We start from the raw sequence: 17333 nt of genomic DNA on the forward strand, positions 1-17333 counted from the left end.
TTACACCAAATCAGGAGGGAAATGGAAAGCAACGAAGGTGAACAAGATAAAAGAGACAAATGGAAATTCTGTCAGAGAAAAACAGAATTTTGTCAAGGTAGGCATTCCTGGAGTAGAAGTGGCAGTGAATTTAAATGCCAAAACAAAAGCAAAATACTCCTGTTCACACAAAGCAGGAAAAGGCAACTGCCCATCAGCCTCCTCTTCATCATCAGCAAAGTGATAGAAGATGTAATTGACAGCACTGACAAGCTGCTCAGCAATAACCTGCTCATGGACGTGCAGTTTGGGTTCCGCCAGGGTCACTCAGCTCCTGACCTCATTACAACCTTGGTTCCAAAATGGACAAAAGAGCTGAACTCAAGATGTGGGGTGACAGCGACTGCCATTGACCTCAAGCCAGCATGTGACCAAGTATGGTATCAAGGAGTCCCTAACTAAACTAGAGTCAATGGGAATCAGGAAGAAATCTCTCCACTGGTTGGTGTCATACCTGCCACAGAGGATGATGGGTATGGTTCTTGGAGTAAATCATCTCAGTCGCAGGATATCACTGTAGGGGTAGTGTCCTAGGCCTAACCATCTTCTGTTGCTTCATCAATGACCCACCCTCCATTAGAAGGTCAGGCATGGGGATGTTCGCTGACGATTGCACAATGTTCAGCACCATTCACGACTCCACAGATACTGAAGCAGTCCATGGCCAAATACAGAAAAACTGTGACAATATCCAGGCTTAGGATGACATGCGGCAAGTAACATTCATACCACTCAAGTGCCAGACGATGGCCATAGAATCATAGAATTCCCACAGTGCGGAAGGAGGCAAGTCAGCCCATCAAGTCTACACCAACAATCTCCAACAAGAGAGCATTTAATCATTGCCCCTTGACATTCAATGAATTATTATCATTGAATCCTCCACTATCAATATCTTGGAGAATGAGGTTGAATCCATTTGGGTAGAAATTAGAAATTCTAAGAAGAAAAAGACACTGATAGGCGTAGTCTATAGGCCACCAAATAATAGCATCACACTGGGACGGGCAGTAAATGAAGAGATAACTAATGCCTGTGAAAAGGGTACAGCAGTTATCATGGGAGATTTCAATCTGCATATAGATTGGTCAAATCAGCTCGGTCAGGGTAGCCTTGAAGAGGAATTTGTTGAATGTATCCGGGATAGTTTTCTGGAACAATATGTAATGGAACCGACGAGAGAGCAAGCTATCCTAGATCTGGTCCTGTGTAATGAGGCAGGAATAATTAATGACCTCATCGTTAGGGATCCTCTTGGGAGGAGTGATCACAGCATGGTTGAATTTAGTATCCAGATGGAGAGTGTGATGATGGAATCCAATACCAGGGTCCTATGCTTGAACAAAGGGGTCTATGATAGAATGAGGAAGGACCTCGCTAAAGTAGACTGGAAACAAATATTTTATGGTAGGACAGTTGAGGAGCAGTGGAGTACTTTCAAAGAAATCTTTCATAGTGCTCAACAAAAGTATATTCCAGTGAGAAGGAAGAATTGTAAGAAAAGAGGTAATCTACCTGGGTGTCTAAGGAGATACGTGAGGCTGTCAAATTGAAAGAGAAGGCTTACAAAGTGGCCAAGATCAGCGGGAAACTAGAAGATTGGGGAAACTTTAAAGGTCAGCAGAAAGCCACAAAAAGAGCCATAAAGAAAAGTAAGAAAGAACATGAAAAAAAACTGGCACAGAATATAAGGACAGATAGCAAAAGTTTTTATAATTATATAAAACTAAAAAGAGTGGCTAAAGTAAACATTGGTCCATTAGAGGATGAGAGTGGTCATTTAGTTATGGGATATGATGAAATGGCGGAGGCATTGAACAAATATTTTGTATCGGTCTTCACAGTGGAGGACACTAATAACATGCCAGCAATTGACCGAGAGAAGAAGGTAGGTGAGGACCTGGAAAGCATTACTATCACGAAAGAGCAAGTGTTGGGCAAGCTAATGGAACTCAGGATAGATAAGTCTCCTGGCCCTGATGGAATGCATCCCAGGGTACTGAAAGAGATGGCTGGAGTAATAGCAGATGCACTGGCGGTAATTTTCCAAAATTCGCTGAACACTGGGGCAGTTCCAGAGGATTGGAAAACAGCAAATGTGACGCCACTGTTTAAAAAGGGAAGTAGACAAAAGATGGGGAATTATAGACCAGTTAGCTTAACCTCTGTCGTGGGGAAGATGCTTGAGTCTATTATCAAGAGATAGGAGGGCATCTCGATAGAAATTGTCCCATTGAACGGACGCAGCATGGATTCATGAAGGGCACGTCATGCTTGACGAATCTCTTGGAATTCTATGAAGACATTTCGAGCAAGGTAGACAAAGGGGACCCAGTGGATGTGGTGTACCTAGATTTCCAAAATACCTTTGACAAGGTACCGCACAAGAGGCTGCTGCATAAGATAAGGATGCATGGTGTTAAGGGTAGAGTACTAGCATGGATAGAGGATTGGTTGTCTAACAGGAAACAAAGAGTGGGAATAAATGAGTGCTATTCTGGCTGGCAATCAGTGACGAGTGGTGTAACTCAGGGATCGGTGTTGGGACCACAATTATTTACAATTTATATAGACGATTTGGAGTTGGGAACTACGTGTAAGGTATCCAAGTTTGCAGATGACACGAAGGTGTGTGGCAGAGCAAAGTGTACTGAGGACTGTAAAACCTTACAGAGGAACAGTGACACATTGAGTGAGTGGGCAAAGGTCTGGCAGATGGAGTATAATGTCAATAAGTGTGAAGTCATGCATTTTGTTGGAGTAACAATAGAACGGATTATTACTTAAATGGTAAAAAGCTGCAGCATGCTGCTATGCACAGGGTGTACTTGTGCATGAGTCACAGAAGGTTGGTCTGCAGGTGCAACAAGTAATTAGGAAGGCAAATGGAATTTTGTCCTTCATTGCGAAGGTAATTGAGTTTAAAAGCAGAGAGGTAATGTTGCAGTTGTACAAGGTGCTGGTGAGGCCACACCTGAAGTATTGGGTGCAGTTTTGGTCTCCATACTTGAGAATGGATGTGCTAGCACTAGAGGGGGTGCAGAGGAGGTTCACTAGGCTGATTCATGAGTTGAGGGGGTTGTCGTATGAGGAGAGGCTCAGTAGATTGGGATTATATTCACTGGAATTCAGAAGGTTGAGGGGGGATCTAATAGAAACATATAAAATTTTGAAGGGAATGGATAAGATAGAAGTAGAAAGGATGTTTCCACTGGTAGGTGAAAGTAGGACAAGAGGGCATAGCCTCAAGATTAGGGGGGGCAGATTTAGGACTGAATCAAGGAGGAACTTCTTCACTCAGAGGGTGGTGGTTAAAGTATGGAATTCCCTACCGAAAGGAGTAGTAGACGCTACTTCATTGAATATATTTAAAGATAGGGTATGGAATTACGGGATATGGCGAGACTGCGGGTAAGTGGTTCTGAGACCACGAATAGATCAGCCATGATCTTATAAAATGGCAGAGCAGGCTCGAAGGGCCGGACGGTCTACTTCTGCTCCTAGTTCTTATGTTCTTATGTTACCATTGAACAGAAACTGAACTGGACCCGCCATATGAATACTGTGGCTACAAGAGCAGGTCAGAGGCTGGGAATTCTGTGGTGAGTAACTCACCTCTTGACTCCCCAAAGCCTGTCCACAGGGCACAAGTCAGAAGTGTGATGGAGCAGCCTCCAATTGCCTGGATGACTGCAGCTGTAACAACACTCAAGGAGCTTGACATTTACCAGGGCAGAGCAACCCGCTTGAATGGTGCCCTCGCCATCACCTTAAACATTCCCTCCCTCCACCACAGATGCACAGTGGCAGTCGTGTGTACCATCTACAAGATGCACTGCAGCAACTCACCAAGGCTCCTTCGACAGCACCTACCAAACCCACAAACGTTACCATCTAGAAGGTCAAGGGCAGCAGACACAGGAGAGAACCATCACCTGTAAGTTCCTCTCCAAGCCACATACCATCCTGATTTGGAAATATATTGCCGTTCCTTCACTGTCGCTGTGTCAAAACCCTGGACCCCCCTCCCTAATAACACAGTGGCTGTGACTCATTGGGCGCGATTCTCTGCTCCCGTGCGGCATCAGGAAGGCCGTTGTGAACTCGGCTGAGTTTCACGACGGCGTCGGAGGCCGCTCCTCGCACCCTATTCAACCCCCCCCCCCCTCCCCAGGGGGCTAGGAGCGGCGGTGTGAGAAACTCGGCCGCCGGGCCTTGACGCTTGCGTCAAAGCAGCGCGCCGAGAATGACGCGACGGCGGCGCCTAAGTGACGTCAGCCGCGCATGTGCAGGTTGGCCGGCTCCAACCCGCGCATGCGCCGTTGTCGTTTTCCCCTCCGCTGCCCCGCAAGACGTGGCAGCTTGATCTTGCGGGGCGGCGGAGGGGAAAGAGTGCGTCTCTTGGAGACGCCGGCCCGACAATCGGTGGGCACCGATCACGGGCCAGTCCCCTCCCGAGCACGGCCGTGGTGCTCAATCCCCTCTCCGCCCCCCACAGGCCCCAAACTTACCTTTCGCGCTGTGTTCACGCCGGCAGCGACCAGGTGTGGTTGCCGCCGGCGTGAACAGGTCGGGAACGTCAGGCCGCTTGCCCCATCCGGGCTGGAGAATCGCCGGTCGCCGTGAAAAATGGCGAGTGCCAATTCTCAGATCGGGGGGGGGGGGGGGGTGGGAGAATCGCGGGGGGGGTGCCAGGGCGGCATGTCGTGATTCGCCCGGCCCTCCCGCGATTCACCAACCCGGCGTGGGGAGCGGAGAATCGCACCCATTGACTTGTTTTGAGTCCAATGACTTTTCTTCAGAAATGAAGAGAGAAGTACTGCCGTAGAAGAGTCACATTGGACTCAAAACCTTAAATCTGTTTCTCTCCCTGCAGTTACTGCCCGACCTGCGGAGTACTTCCAGAATTTTCTGATATAATTTCCTTCACAAGAATCCTGTCCAATGCCAGACTTATCAAGCAAAAGCGGGAGCCACCTTTGTCCAAATTCCACTGTTTCTGCCTCAGCTGGGACAATAATTCAACAGCATATCACTGTCCAATAGTTTGCAATTATGTCATTTCAAAGCTGGAGCCCCTCCCCCACCAAAAAAAATCAATGAAGAGCAGAAACTATAAATTTGGCCACAACACCTGTCCTATTAATATATTCAGTGTGGGGGAGGGTGGAATCCACTTTACACACTGTGCATGAGATAAACCGATATAACTCATTACAGGCCACTGGCTCATGAATTATGAGACCTGCCTCCTGCCTGTAATAAAGGTCGTTACCTTCCGGATTTTGCTGCACTAACTATTTACTAGTAATTTTCTTCATCCTGGCCATGCTGACGGGAGCTTTGCTTGAACCAGCTGGTTTCTATCTCGTGAGCAGCAGTTTCTCCCATCTTGCAATAATAGAAGCAGCATCTGGACAACATGACACCCTCTAACACTTCCTCTGCCGCTAAGACTATCCCCAACTGACACAATTAGGGACCGGCAACTGGGTTTTCAAGCCACAAAGAACCATTAGCAGAAGCAATGATTTACGCACTTGGCTGTGAAACGTAAGAAAGGGAGACCTTTAAGGAATGGTATTTTTCCCAATTGTATCGAATCCTCCTTGAACTAGCTGGCACAGGATTTACTTCTCTCACTCTATCTAAAGAAAACAAACAATTCTAAGCAGTCAGGGGCCAAGACATGGCAGAGCCAAAGATCACAAAGGTTGTTCTTCCCGCACTGAGGTCATGAGACTCTGCAAATGATCCTGAACCAATTGGAGGGAGCTTCCTTGCGTTTATATACCACCTTCACCTAGAGTATGACCTTCAGCAAGAGGTAAACTAAAAAGTGACTTTGTATCATGTGGTGAACTATTCATTGGTGAGGGAGGTTCAAACAAGTGATTGACAATCACAGGGTGAACTACCAGCCTCAGGAAATAAGGGGAGGTGGTGGTGTAGTGTTAACGTCACTGGACTAGCAATGCTTTGGGGGCAAAATTCGAATCCCACCATTGCAGATGGTGAAATTCAAATTCAATAAAGATCTGGAATTAAACGTCAGATGATGTCCATAAAACTATTGTTTTTTGTCTAAAGAACCTATCTGGTTAATTAATACATTTTAGGGAAGGAAATCTGCCATCCTTACCTGGTCTGGCCTCTGAGTCATAGAGTCATACATCATAGCAAAGGCCCTTCGGCCCATCATTTCTGCGCCGGTCAAAAACAACCACCTAATTATTGTCTGCTTTGGCATCGCAACTGCACATCTAAATACGTCTTAAATGTTCGGAGGGTCTCTGCCTCCACCACCCTTTCAGCGAGTTCCAGACTCCCACCACCCTCTGGGTGAAAGGTTTTTCCTCACATCCCCTCTGAACCTCCTGCTTCTTACTTTAAATCTATGCTTCCTGGTCATTGATTCCCTCCACCAAGGGGAAAGGTTTCTTCTGTCTGCGCCCCTCATAGTTTTATACATCGCAATCAGTCTCCTCTGCTCCAAGGAAAACAATCCAAGCCTATCCAATCTCTTCATGATTAAATCTCTCCAGTCCAGGCAACACCTTGTTAAATCTCCTCTGCACCCTTTCCAGTGCTATCACATCCCGCATAGAATGTGAATTCCAGAACTGCAAACAATACTCTAGCTGTGCCCTAACCAATGTTTTATTGGTTAGCACAATTATTGGTTAGTTCCAGCACAACCTCTTAAACTTTATGCCTCAGCTAATAAAGGCAATGATACCATATGCCTTCATAACCACTGTATCCGCCTGCTCTGCTACTTAAGGGATCAGTGTACATGTACGCCAAGGGCCTTCTGCTCCTTGGTGTCCTACATGTGACTCCAGATCCATAGCAATCTTGTAGGCTTTGAAATGGCCTCATAAGCCACTCAGTATTGCCCACATCCCATAAATTTAAAAAATGTACATTAATGAGCGCTTGGAGTCTTATCGGGAAACAACTTCTTCAGATGGAGAACGGATCGGGAAAGTTGAAGGAAAATAAAGAGAAGAGTTCCCTAACACTTTGACTAGAAAGCAGAGTGTTGCTGTTATCACAAGCTACTAAGAGGAGTACAGTCCATACCAATGGTTTCTTTGTCCTATGGGATCAGTGATTCACTCTGCACAGCTCTGGTGGTGCCTACGAAGACCACGGGGGTCGACAGTTAACCTGCCGGTGGGATTCATGGAACATGAGTGCCCTTATTGAGTGGGCGGGTCCTCACCCAATGGGGACCGACCAGCAGGATTTTAAAAGCTATAACCTGGACCAGTGTTCCCGATGGTCCCAGGCTGGGGCGCAAGCTTTGCACGTAGTGGAGTAACTGGAATAAACCTGAGTTTGTTCATAGCCTAGTCTTGGTGGAGTTCTTGTTTATCCAATTAAGGGGCAATTTAGTGTGGCCAATCCTCCTATCCTGCACATCTTTGGGTTATTGGCAGAGTTATTACAACTGCCAGAGATTGTATACTTTTCTTCTCTATTTAGCCAGTGTATCGTAGTCACAGTAAATGTCTAAGAGATGAGAGATCACAGACAGGCGGCAGAGATATGCAGCATGGAGGAGTTAGCACTGCCCCCTCACAGAGCCAGGGACCCGGGTTCAATTCCAGCCTTGGGTCATTGTCTGTGCGGAGTCTGCACATTTTCCTGTGTCTGCGTGGGTTTCCTCCGGGTGCTCCGGTTTCCTCCCACAGTCCAAAGATGTACGGGTTAGGTAGATTGGCCGTGCTAAATTGTCCCTTAGTGTTTAAAAGGTTAGGTTGGGTTATTGGGTTACGGGGATAGGGTGGGGGTGTGGGTCTAGATAGGGTGCTCTATCAGAGAGTTGGTGCAGGTCGATGGGCCAATGATTCTAATCTATACAGTGGTCTATGATTCTAATCTATACAGTGAAATATTCCGATGGCTTAAGCTAGCAATGCCACCCCCGTCATCTGCACCCACTTTATACTGGAGTTCGACATTGGGATGAGGCTGGCATCTTGCAGGCATTAAACTCCTTTCAGCCGGTGGACGCTGGACTTATGAAGATTAATTACCCATTAAGGGTAATCCGCAGAGTGTATAAACTCAACAACACACAGGATAAAGTCAATTCTGATTGTTTGTCTGTAAGTAAATAACATTGCTGTGACTGGTGGGATCGACTGTTTTCCAGCAATATCAGAAATCCACTTACCTAAATTATTGGACAACACTGTAAAAGGAAGCAAACCAAATTAAACTAAAAGGAATACAGACTCCAACAAATGTCACACACGATAATCAGGTGTACTATTATATACAGGAAACAATACATGGAAGGGTTAAGTGGGGGCAGACGACAGAAGGACTAGAAGCAACAGGGAGGCAGGTAAGGAGGCGACGATCATTACTGACTGGGGAGCGGGAAACAAGCCCTGAGAAAGGGAAAAAGGAGGACAAAAAAGCACTTTCTGTTTGCCGAGCTGGTTTCAAGTGTTATTGTGACCTCTATAAAGCTGCAACATGACTTGGCAATTTTTAAACTCAATCCCCAGCCAATGAAGGCAAGCATGCCACCTCACCCTCCTCACATTTCCCCCCCCCCCCCCCCCCCCCCCCCCCCGCCCCCCCCCAACTGTCTGACTCCAGTAGATTTTCCATCAGGCTCCAGGCAGCAACAAGGCTGAGGAACCTGTAAAGCCCACATGATAGTGGGTCACCATCAACGTTCCGTCTAACCGCTGTCTGCTGTGCGTGGTCAGCTTTGTTGCATTGTGTATCCCTTTACAATTGACATGGGCATTCATTCACAAGCAATATTGCTTGTACCTGGCCTCTTTTGTTCCCATGCGTGGCACATTCCTGGATGCCAACCTGCACAGCTTAGAGAGAGAGATCATTGGTCAACGGCGCCTCCGGAACAAAATACGTCCCTTTTGTTGCTGAGTGCAGCAGGCCACAGGAGCAGTGTGGCTCTGTACTTTTATAACAACTCAATGTGAAGGTGGAGGGAGCGTTCGAGGAACACAGGGAGATGTGCCCTCAATGAACAAAAATAATACCTCACAAACACTGGTCCCTGTTCAGGTTTCAGATGACATTGGCCGATGACTCAACTTTCACTCTCATGATTTCTGATGTCATCTGAAGACAGTGATTAAATTATTGCTTTGTAATTCACTTAGATAGAGCCATTATCTTCTATTTAGCTTATATTGTTCATATAAATCCTAGCAGTAAGGTAAGCATGATCTCTGCATCACTTCCTCGACAAGAACTTGGGAAAATATAACCCCCCCACCCTCTTTACCAACGGAGAAATTTTCTTCACACAGATACAACTTGGATTTTTAAACTCCGAAGCGGAGCCTGAATTGGCAGTGCCATGCCGTTAGTGGGCAATTATGCAGGCATGCTCAAGAGTGGCATCTCTTGGCTGTACCCACCCGGCAGAAAGCATCAGGACTGCCATGCTCAAGGGCAGGGTACTCCCGGCAATGTTACTTTGAAGAACACAGGAACAGCAGGACATCATACAGCCACTCAAGCCTGTCCTGCCCTTTGAGTAACACATGACTGATCTACATTATTAACCGATCTAACAAGGGTAACATTCACCACCCCCCCCCCCCCCCCCCCCCACACCTGCAGAACAAAACTTAAGACAGCTTCTAACAAAGGGATATGACCTAAGGAACTTATTTCTTGTTGTTAAAAAGTGCACTGCATGAACCATGGGTCTGTACAATTAATTATGATATAACAGTCCCCGTGGACTGGCTACACAGGCAATAAATGTTAAGTGCAGTGAAAATGTTTTTCCTACCTCTGACTCAATGCTGATCAGCTCACTCACCATTGCCTACATTCCATATTACTCATAACATTAAACCATTGGGCTCGCACAGGCTAGCCAGCATCAATATCGACCCAATGTTGGGAAATTGTACAACAATTTTGGGCAATGCCAATTTTCCTTTTAAAAAAAAAATGAACCTCATGACATGAAACAGCCACGTACACATTTGTCAACCCCTACGGGCGGGGGAGTGGTTGAGGAATATATATTGACAACAAGTCAACCCAAGTTAACCTTCATCATCATTTTGTGGTCAGGATATCTGCCTATATGGCTGGTCAGAATATTATTGACGTACTTGGGGTAGGTGGGGAGGGGTGGGGGAGGCAGAAAGAGAGATGGGGAAGAGATAAGAGAGGAGGGGGGATGGTGAGACTTAAGAGAATGTAAAAGGAGGGGCGAGGAGGAGGGAAAAGGATGTACTGGTAAGGATAGAAACGGAGCTGGCTGGGAGAGGGTTGGGGTGGTGAGATGGAAGGTAAACAATAATAGAAACAAGAAGAAGGTTGCGTATATAGGGTAAATGATCCTCGATGCTCTCCAAAGAGAACATTTTAAAGGGACACAATGTTTATAGACAACTGCCTGAGAGAAAGTAGTGCAGAGCTGTGGATTAATTTTGTCATATTGACAACACACACAACTAACATTTTCACAATTCAGTCCTCAGCCTGCAGTGAAAAAGGAAAACAATATATTATTCCTGAAAAATCCTGCTTCTTTCATACAACTCAAACCACATAACCCATTCAGTGCTGAGTGTTTAGCCCCTCAAAAATACTCATTTTTTTCAACCGCACAATATTTGGGAAGAACAATTTACATTTACTCTGTGCCATATTATGTCTCCTCCGCTATAAATGTGTTACTATAAACCTCAATTGCCATTTGGTCAGCAAATGTAACAGCCAAGTTTCACATAGGCAGGGGTTACATTGGCTGAGCCAAGCTGACACATCACAATGCCAATGAGTTTAAAGGAACTAAACTTTTATTGAAGATGATATGCAAATGTGACTTTCCCAAAGTCCTTAAGAATTGAAGGGGTCACTGCAGCCTTAACTGTTAATAGTTCCATAATACTTGACTTTAGATTAAACTATGATGTTATCAGCTGTAGCAATGTTTTACGGAATGGAATGGCCCAGGTACTTCACAATTCAATTAGTACCATAGACTTTCTACAGTGCAAAAGGAGGCCATTCAGCCCATTGAGTCTGCAACGATCCTCTGAAAGAGCACTCTACCCAAGTCCATTTTCCTGCCCTATGCCAATAACCCCCTTACCTAAGCTGCACATCTTTGGACACCAAGGGGAAATTTAGAATGGCCAATCCACCTAACCTGCACATCTTTGGACTGTGGGAGCAAACCGGAGCACCCGTAGGAAACCCACACAGGCACGGGGAGACAGTCACCCAAGGCCGGAATTGAACCCGGGTTCCTGGCACCGCGAGGCAGCAGTGCTAACCAATGTGCCACCGTGCCTGCCCAAATATCCCTGCAAATGTTTCCTTTTTAAGTATTTATCCAATTCCCTTTCGCACGCTGCCATTGAATTTATTTCCATCATGATTTCAGGCAACGCATTCCAGATTGCAACAACATGTTCCATCACAAAAGTTCTCTTATTTACAAATTCTCCTTACTTCACCCCGGCTGTGGGATGCCCCGAGTACGGGGAGAAACTATGCCAATGCAACTTCTTTCTTTTTAATCAGCGATTAAGCCTAACCCTAATTATTCTGCTGTCAGCATAAAGGTTGGTACCTCTAAGGAGACAACTTCGGATTACTTTTAAGAAAACACAGAGTAAGGTCAGTGAGAGTTCAATTGCAGAATGCAAGTGCTGATGTCTGACTCCAGGACAATGATTGCTTTCTAATCTTTTTATTTTTGATAGTTACATTGTGGCATCACGTATGTGATGAACATGTGCTAGACACAGAACATGTTTAAGCAGACAGGTTGGCATGGGGCCGGACTCATAGCAAGGATGCATATACACAATTAGAGACTCAGTTAACTAGAATGCAGGATTTTTTTGCCTTCCCTGTGAATGCAGTACAGCTATGTTGCTCATCACACTCCAGATAACAATTATTGAACTTGAATATTGCTGAAAAGAGAGCCATTTTGCTGAAGTTTTTCATCTTGTACTCATCAGGACAAACTGAAAACCAGTTAGGGTTGACTTGCCAACAGATCAGCACTTTTTCTACAGTTGTATAAATTGTTGTGATCGTTTGAAATTTTACATTCTTGTATTTGTCCTGATGAGTGCAAGATGAAAAACTTCAACAACATGTCTCTCTTTTCAAAAGCGTGACTATTATTATTAGTTAGAATTAAAAACAATTTAAGAAGTGAAAAGGTGAAAATGTAGCAAATGTTCAATTTTCCACCATGTGCATTTTATAATAATAATCTGTATTGTCACAAGTAGGCTTACATGAGCACTGCAATGAAGTTACTGTGAAAATCTCCTCGTCGCCACATTCTGGTGCCTGTTCGGGTACACAGAGGGAGAATTCAGAATGTTCAATTAACCTAGCAAGCACGTCTTTTGGGACTTGTGGGAGGAAACTGAAGCACCCGGAGTAAACCCACGCAGACATGGGGAGAACGTGCAGACTCCGCACAGGCAGTGACCCAAGCAGGGAATCAAACCCGGGTCCCTGGCGCTGTGAAGCAACAGTGCTAACCACTCTGCTATCGCACCACCCATGCATCTTCAGGTGTGCAGAATACAGCAGAGCTTCATTCAGGTGGTCTTACGGTGCAATGGGCAATGTCCCTGCCTCTGAGCTGAAAGCTCCATGTTTGCGTCCCACTCAGAGACACGATGGTCATGACAGGCGCGTTCTGAACGTGGTCTGATAGGTTGATTAGAATCCTGCAAATCCTTCCTGTATGCCTATGGCAGGTGGTACGAGTCGGAGAGTTCCCTGGTCGGTCAGAACCGCGCTGTAACTGCAGCACAACAACCTCCCCACGATAAAAGACTCCATGCGCATGGTTCTTGCCACGGGCTGTACCCTACAGCTAATGTCCTTCTGCTTTAAGGGACTACCAGAGATAGTTTCACACGGGGACGGCTGTTGGTGGTTCAGAGGCAGCTTTAGGAGCTTCCACCTCTGAATCAGGGTAGTGTAGGCTCAGGTTCCTCACAGTAGCATTTTGGTAGAGGTGTTGAACCAGGAGAGTTCTCATGGTGGCCTGGTCAATATTTATCTCAAAACCAATATCTCAAAAAAGAAATGCGCACATCATCTGGTCATTTACCTCACTGATGTTTGTGGGATCTTGCTGTGCAGACATTATATAGCAAGTTCCCAACACTGTAACAGTGCCAACACTTTAGAAGTATTTCCTTAACTTTGAAGCATTTTGTGACATCCTGAAATTGCTATATAAATGTAAATCTTATCTTCATTCTGCAACAAGGTGACACGGTGACACAGTGGTTAGCACTGCTGCCTCATAGCACCAGGGACCCGGGTTCAATTCCGACCTCAGGTGACTGTCTGTGTGGAGTTTGCACTTTCTCCCAGTGTCTGCGTGGGTTTCCTCCGGGTACTCCGGTTTCCTCCCACAGTCCAAAAATGTGCAGGTCAGATGGATTGGCCGTGATAAATTGCCCCTTAGTGCCCAAGGGTATGCAGTTTGGGTGGGGTAATGGGGTTGGGTGGGGGCGGTGCCCTCAATCTATGGGCACTCTTTGAGACCCAAAGAAAACAGTAAGCATCTTTTTTTAATCAGTATATAAGAGCAGATGTAACACAATAGGGTGGGCAGGTTAGGTGGATTGGCCAATCTAAATTGCCCCTTAGTGTCCAACGGTTAGGTGGGGTTACAGGGCTAGGGCAGGGGAACGGGCCTAGGTAGGAAGCTCTTTGAGGGGGGGGGGGTGTGGGGGTGAGTCAGTGCAGACTCGATGGGCAGAATGGCCTCATTTTGCACTGTAGGGATTCTATGGTTCTAGGGGCAGCATGGTGGCACAGTCGTTAGCACTGCTGCCTCATGGTGCCAAGGACCCGGGTTTGATTCTGGCCTTTAGGTGACTTGATGCTGTCTCCCCGTGTCTGCGTGGGTTTCCTACACATGCAGGTTAGGTGGATGGACCATGCTAAATTGCCCCTTTGTGTCCAAAGACGGGGAGGTTAGGTTTGGCCGTGATCAATGGGTGACGGGGATAGGGCGGGGGAGTGGGCCTAGGTGGGGCGCTCTTTCAGAGGACCGGTGCAGACTCGATGGGCTGAATGGTCCCCTTCTGAACTGTGGAGGTTCAGTCCCAGAGTTTCCAGGCCAGCAAGAATCAGTCTTTGACACACCAACAACTGGCAGTGCTTGCTTCAATACACCATGTCTGATACATATCTATGAAACGCCAACAGCCCATTCGCAAACGGGCAGTCCACACCTCACATCCCCTGGCCAGGAATCTTGCACAGCAAGGCTCCACCTTCCACACTCTCGCTTCACTGAGAGTTTTCAGCACAGGAAGGTAAGGATTAGTTTACTGTGACGCCGATTTTAACGCACAATGGAGAGGCTGATGTGGAACCCTCCTGCAGCCCTGCAGGCAGTGCATTGATGAACTCATCTCGGTTAACATGTTAATTTCATAGAATTTACAGTGCAGAAGGAGGCCATTCAGCCCATCGAGTCTGCACCAGCTCTTGGAAAGAGCACCCTACCCAAGGTCCACACCTCCACCCCATCCCCATAACCCAGTAACCCCACCCAACACTAAGGGCAATTTATCATGGCCAATCGGCACATCTTTGGACTGTTGGAGGAAACTGGAGCACCCGGAGGAAACCCACGCACACACAGGGAGAACATGCAGACTCCGCACAGACAGTGACCCAAGCCAGGAATCGAACCTGGGACCCTGGAGCTGTAAAGCAATTGTGCTAACCACTACGCTACCGTGAATTATCCCGGAATCCTGGAAACAAGACTGAGAATTCAGATGCAACCGTGCTGAAATATCCCTCGGCAGGCGTGAACAGAAATGGGGAAGTTTGCGTCTGGAACTATTCAAATGGTCCTTATTCCCCCAAACATGGAACAGCCCTTCCCTGGACCAATTCTATATTTCCAGCATTGTCTGATTCCAGCCCAATGCCCAAATATTTCCAATCCCTGAGTCCTGACACCTCCCCTGTGTGGACAGGCTGAGATTGAGCCGACACATTTCACCAGCTAGTCATTGAGTCGTTACAATATCTTTTGTGTTTGAAGGAGAGGGGGGATAATGAGCCCTGAATCCTGATTTCACTCATTGTGCAAAGCGTATTCAACACTCACATCTGTACTCCACTCCGCCCTGGCTAGGGAGCTGTCTCTTTTTTAATTCACTCTGTCCCCGTCCCCCATCAGCAAAAAACAAAATCTAATGTGTGTGTGTGTGCGCTGGAGTTGCAAGTGTCAGCTCCCAAGTTTCGCCCAAGCCAGCGATTGCTGCTGATAATCAAAGGGGAGGGAACCCCGCTGATCCCCAGCAGGGAAGAGGGGCAGAACGGCCGCGTGGAGGCTCAATGTTGTTGGCGGTAGTGTGTGTGTGTGTGTGTGTGGCTGGGGAAGCTTTTGCAATTCATGTTCATCCCCGACACTGGCTGCCGGCGACTTAAATCTGGAACTTCCACTCAGCCCAGAATGAAATTAACTTTTTATTTGATTTTTTTTGTTGCAACAACCGGTACGAGAAGGGCACCCGGCACCGTTTAAATAAAATCCACTCCGGGACCAAGTGCCTGTTAAAATTCCTTGCAAATTAAATCAACGTGCAAAAAAGAAATTTCAAGGAATCCCATCATATTTCAAAGTTTGCTCCCCAGAATGAAATCCACCTCTGTGTCAGTTTCGCAGGGGTCAGCTTTGCAGTCTAACCTCTCCAAACTTTCCACCCCCATCATGTAGAAATAAAAATCCTCTTACCTTCGTTAAGCAATAGAACCAGTAAGGTGCAGGCTCCCTTCAGTGAAAACATCCTTCCTCTGGTCGAGTTGTCCTTTAAAGAGTTATTTTCCTCCCTGTTACCAGATTCCCCTTGTGTCCCGGCTTTTTTTTTGTTAGTCTGAAAGGTTTAGTGTGGTGTGTGTTTTTCTCTCTCTCTCTCTCGCCCTCTCTCCTCCTGCCTCTTTCTCACACATACTGCCCCCATCCTGATCCTGGCAGGAGATGGTTATTTTCTGATGTTGATCACCAGCCCAAAGTTAATTAGAGATTAGAGGCGGCCGCCGAGGAAATGCTCGGACAAGACTCCTGGTGACGCTGTGGCTCAGGAGAAGACGAAGAGGGGATTTTCCTTGGGAATAGAGAGGGAGGGGGGAAGTGGGTGGTGGAGAGAGAATGGTCAAACATTTGGAGGTGGGGGGACACAGATAGCCAGATAAGGAGAGAGACTTAACCAATAAAATGTTTGGCCGGTGACGATTGAAAGGGTATTGGCCAATTCAAAACTGATATCTCCATACAAGTTAAAACCGCGGGGGGGGGGGGGGGGGGGGGGGCAGTATAACAGGTGATGTTTGGAATATTCAGGAGTAGACATGGGGAAAAGGAGAGGGTGTGAATATACTTGGGGAAATGCCAAGTAGCACAGTGGTTAGCAGAGTTGCTTCACAGCTTCAGGGTCCCAGGTTCGATTCCCGGCTTGGGTCACTGTCTGTGCGGAGTCTGCACGTTCTCCCCATGCCTGCGTGGGTTTCCTCCGGGTGCTCCGGTTTCCTCCCACAGTCCAAAGACATGCTTGTTAGGTGGGTTGGCTGTGCTAAATTGCCCTTAGTGTCCAAAAAGGTGAGGTGGGATTACTGGGTTACAGGGATAGGGTGGAGGTGTGGGCTTAAGTAGGATGCTCTTTCCAAGGACCGGTGTTGACACGAGGGGCCGAATGGCCTCCTTCTGCACTGTAAATTCTATGATCCTATGTAGGAATCATTGGAATGGTTAAGCGAATGGGGGGGCGAGTCAGAGCGTTCAAATGCAACTTTCTACCCCCCTCGCACCCCTCCCTTTGCAAAGATAGAACAATTGGTTTACTTCAAATAAAAATTGACAGAGATAGACATCGGGAGTAATCCAATCCAGCAGGTAATTCAGAAAGGGAAAGGGCAAGTGGAAAATGAACAGAACAAAATAATGCCGCTGAGATTGGGGGGAAATAAATTAGGAATTGGGAGAGTAATTGATGTCAGCACAAAGAAATGGAAAATGAGAAACAGCAGGAATAAAAAAACACATAAAAGTTTAAGTCAAGAGTGGGATTAAGCCAGTCAAGCAAAAGAAGATAAACTGCACGTCGTGCAAATCAATGAGATCCTTCATCGGGGCTGATGGAAGGATTTATGAGAGGAGACAGTCCCGAGTTGTACAGATGCACATGTAGAGTTCACAGCTTTGGATAGCTTGATGAAGTGAGCCAGGATGCCCCCCCTCCCCACTTAACTCAGTTCCC

At 46.7% G+C, this 17333-nt stretch overlaps 1 protein-coding gene across 2 annotated transcripts in view; it reads right to left on the bottom strand.

Moving 5' to 3' along the window:
• Positions 1-16040, bottom strand: part of ret (ret proto-oncogene receptor tyrosine kinase) — a 111305-nt gene extending 95265 nt beyond the window's left edge. For both annotated transcript variants that reach the window (XM_038783103.1, XM_038783104.1), the window contains exon 1: positions 15815-16040. In XM_038783103.1, coding sequence (XP_038639031.1) covers positions 15815-15866 — 52 coding nt within the window. In that variant the 5' untranslated portion in view covers positions 15867-16040. The remainder of the gene's footprint in view (positions 1-15814) is intronic.
• Positions 16041-17333: the final 1293 nt, after the last annotated feature.

This window comes from Scyliorhinus canicula, chromosome 22 (assembly GCF_902713615.1).
Source record: "Scyliorhinus canicula chromosome 22, sScyCan1.1, whole genome shotgun sequence".
NCBI classification, from domain to species: domain Eukaryota; kingdom Metazoa; phylum Chordata; class Chondrichthyes; order Carcharhiniformes; family Scyliorhinidae; genus Scyliorhinus; species Scyliorhinus canicula.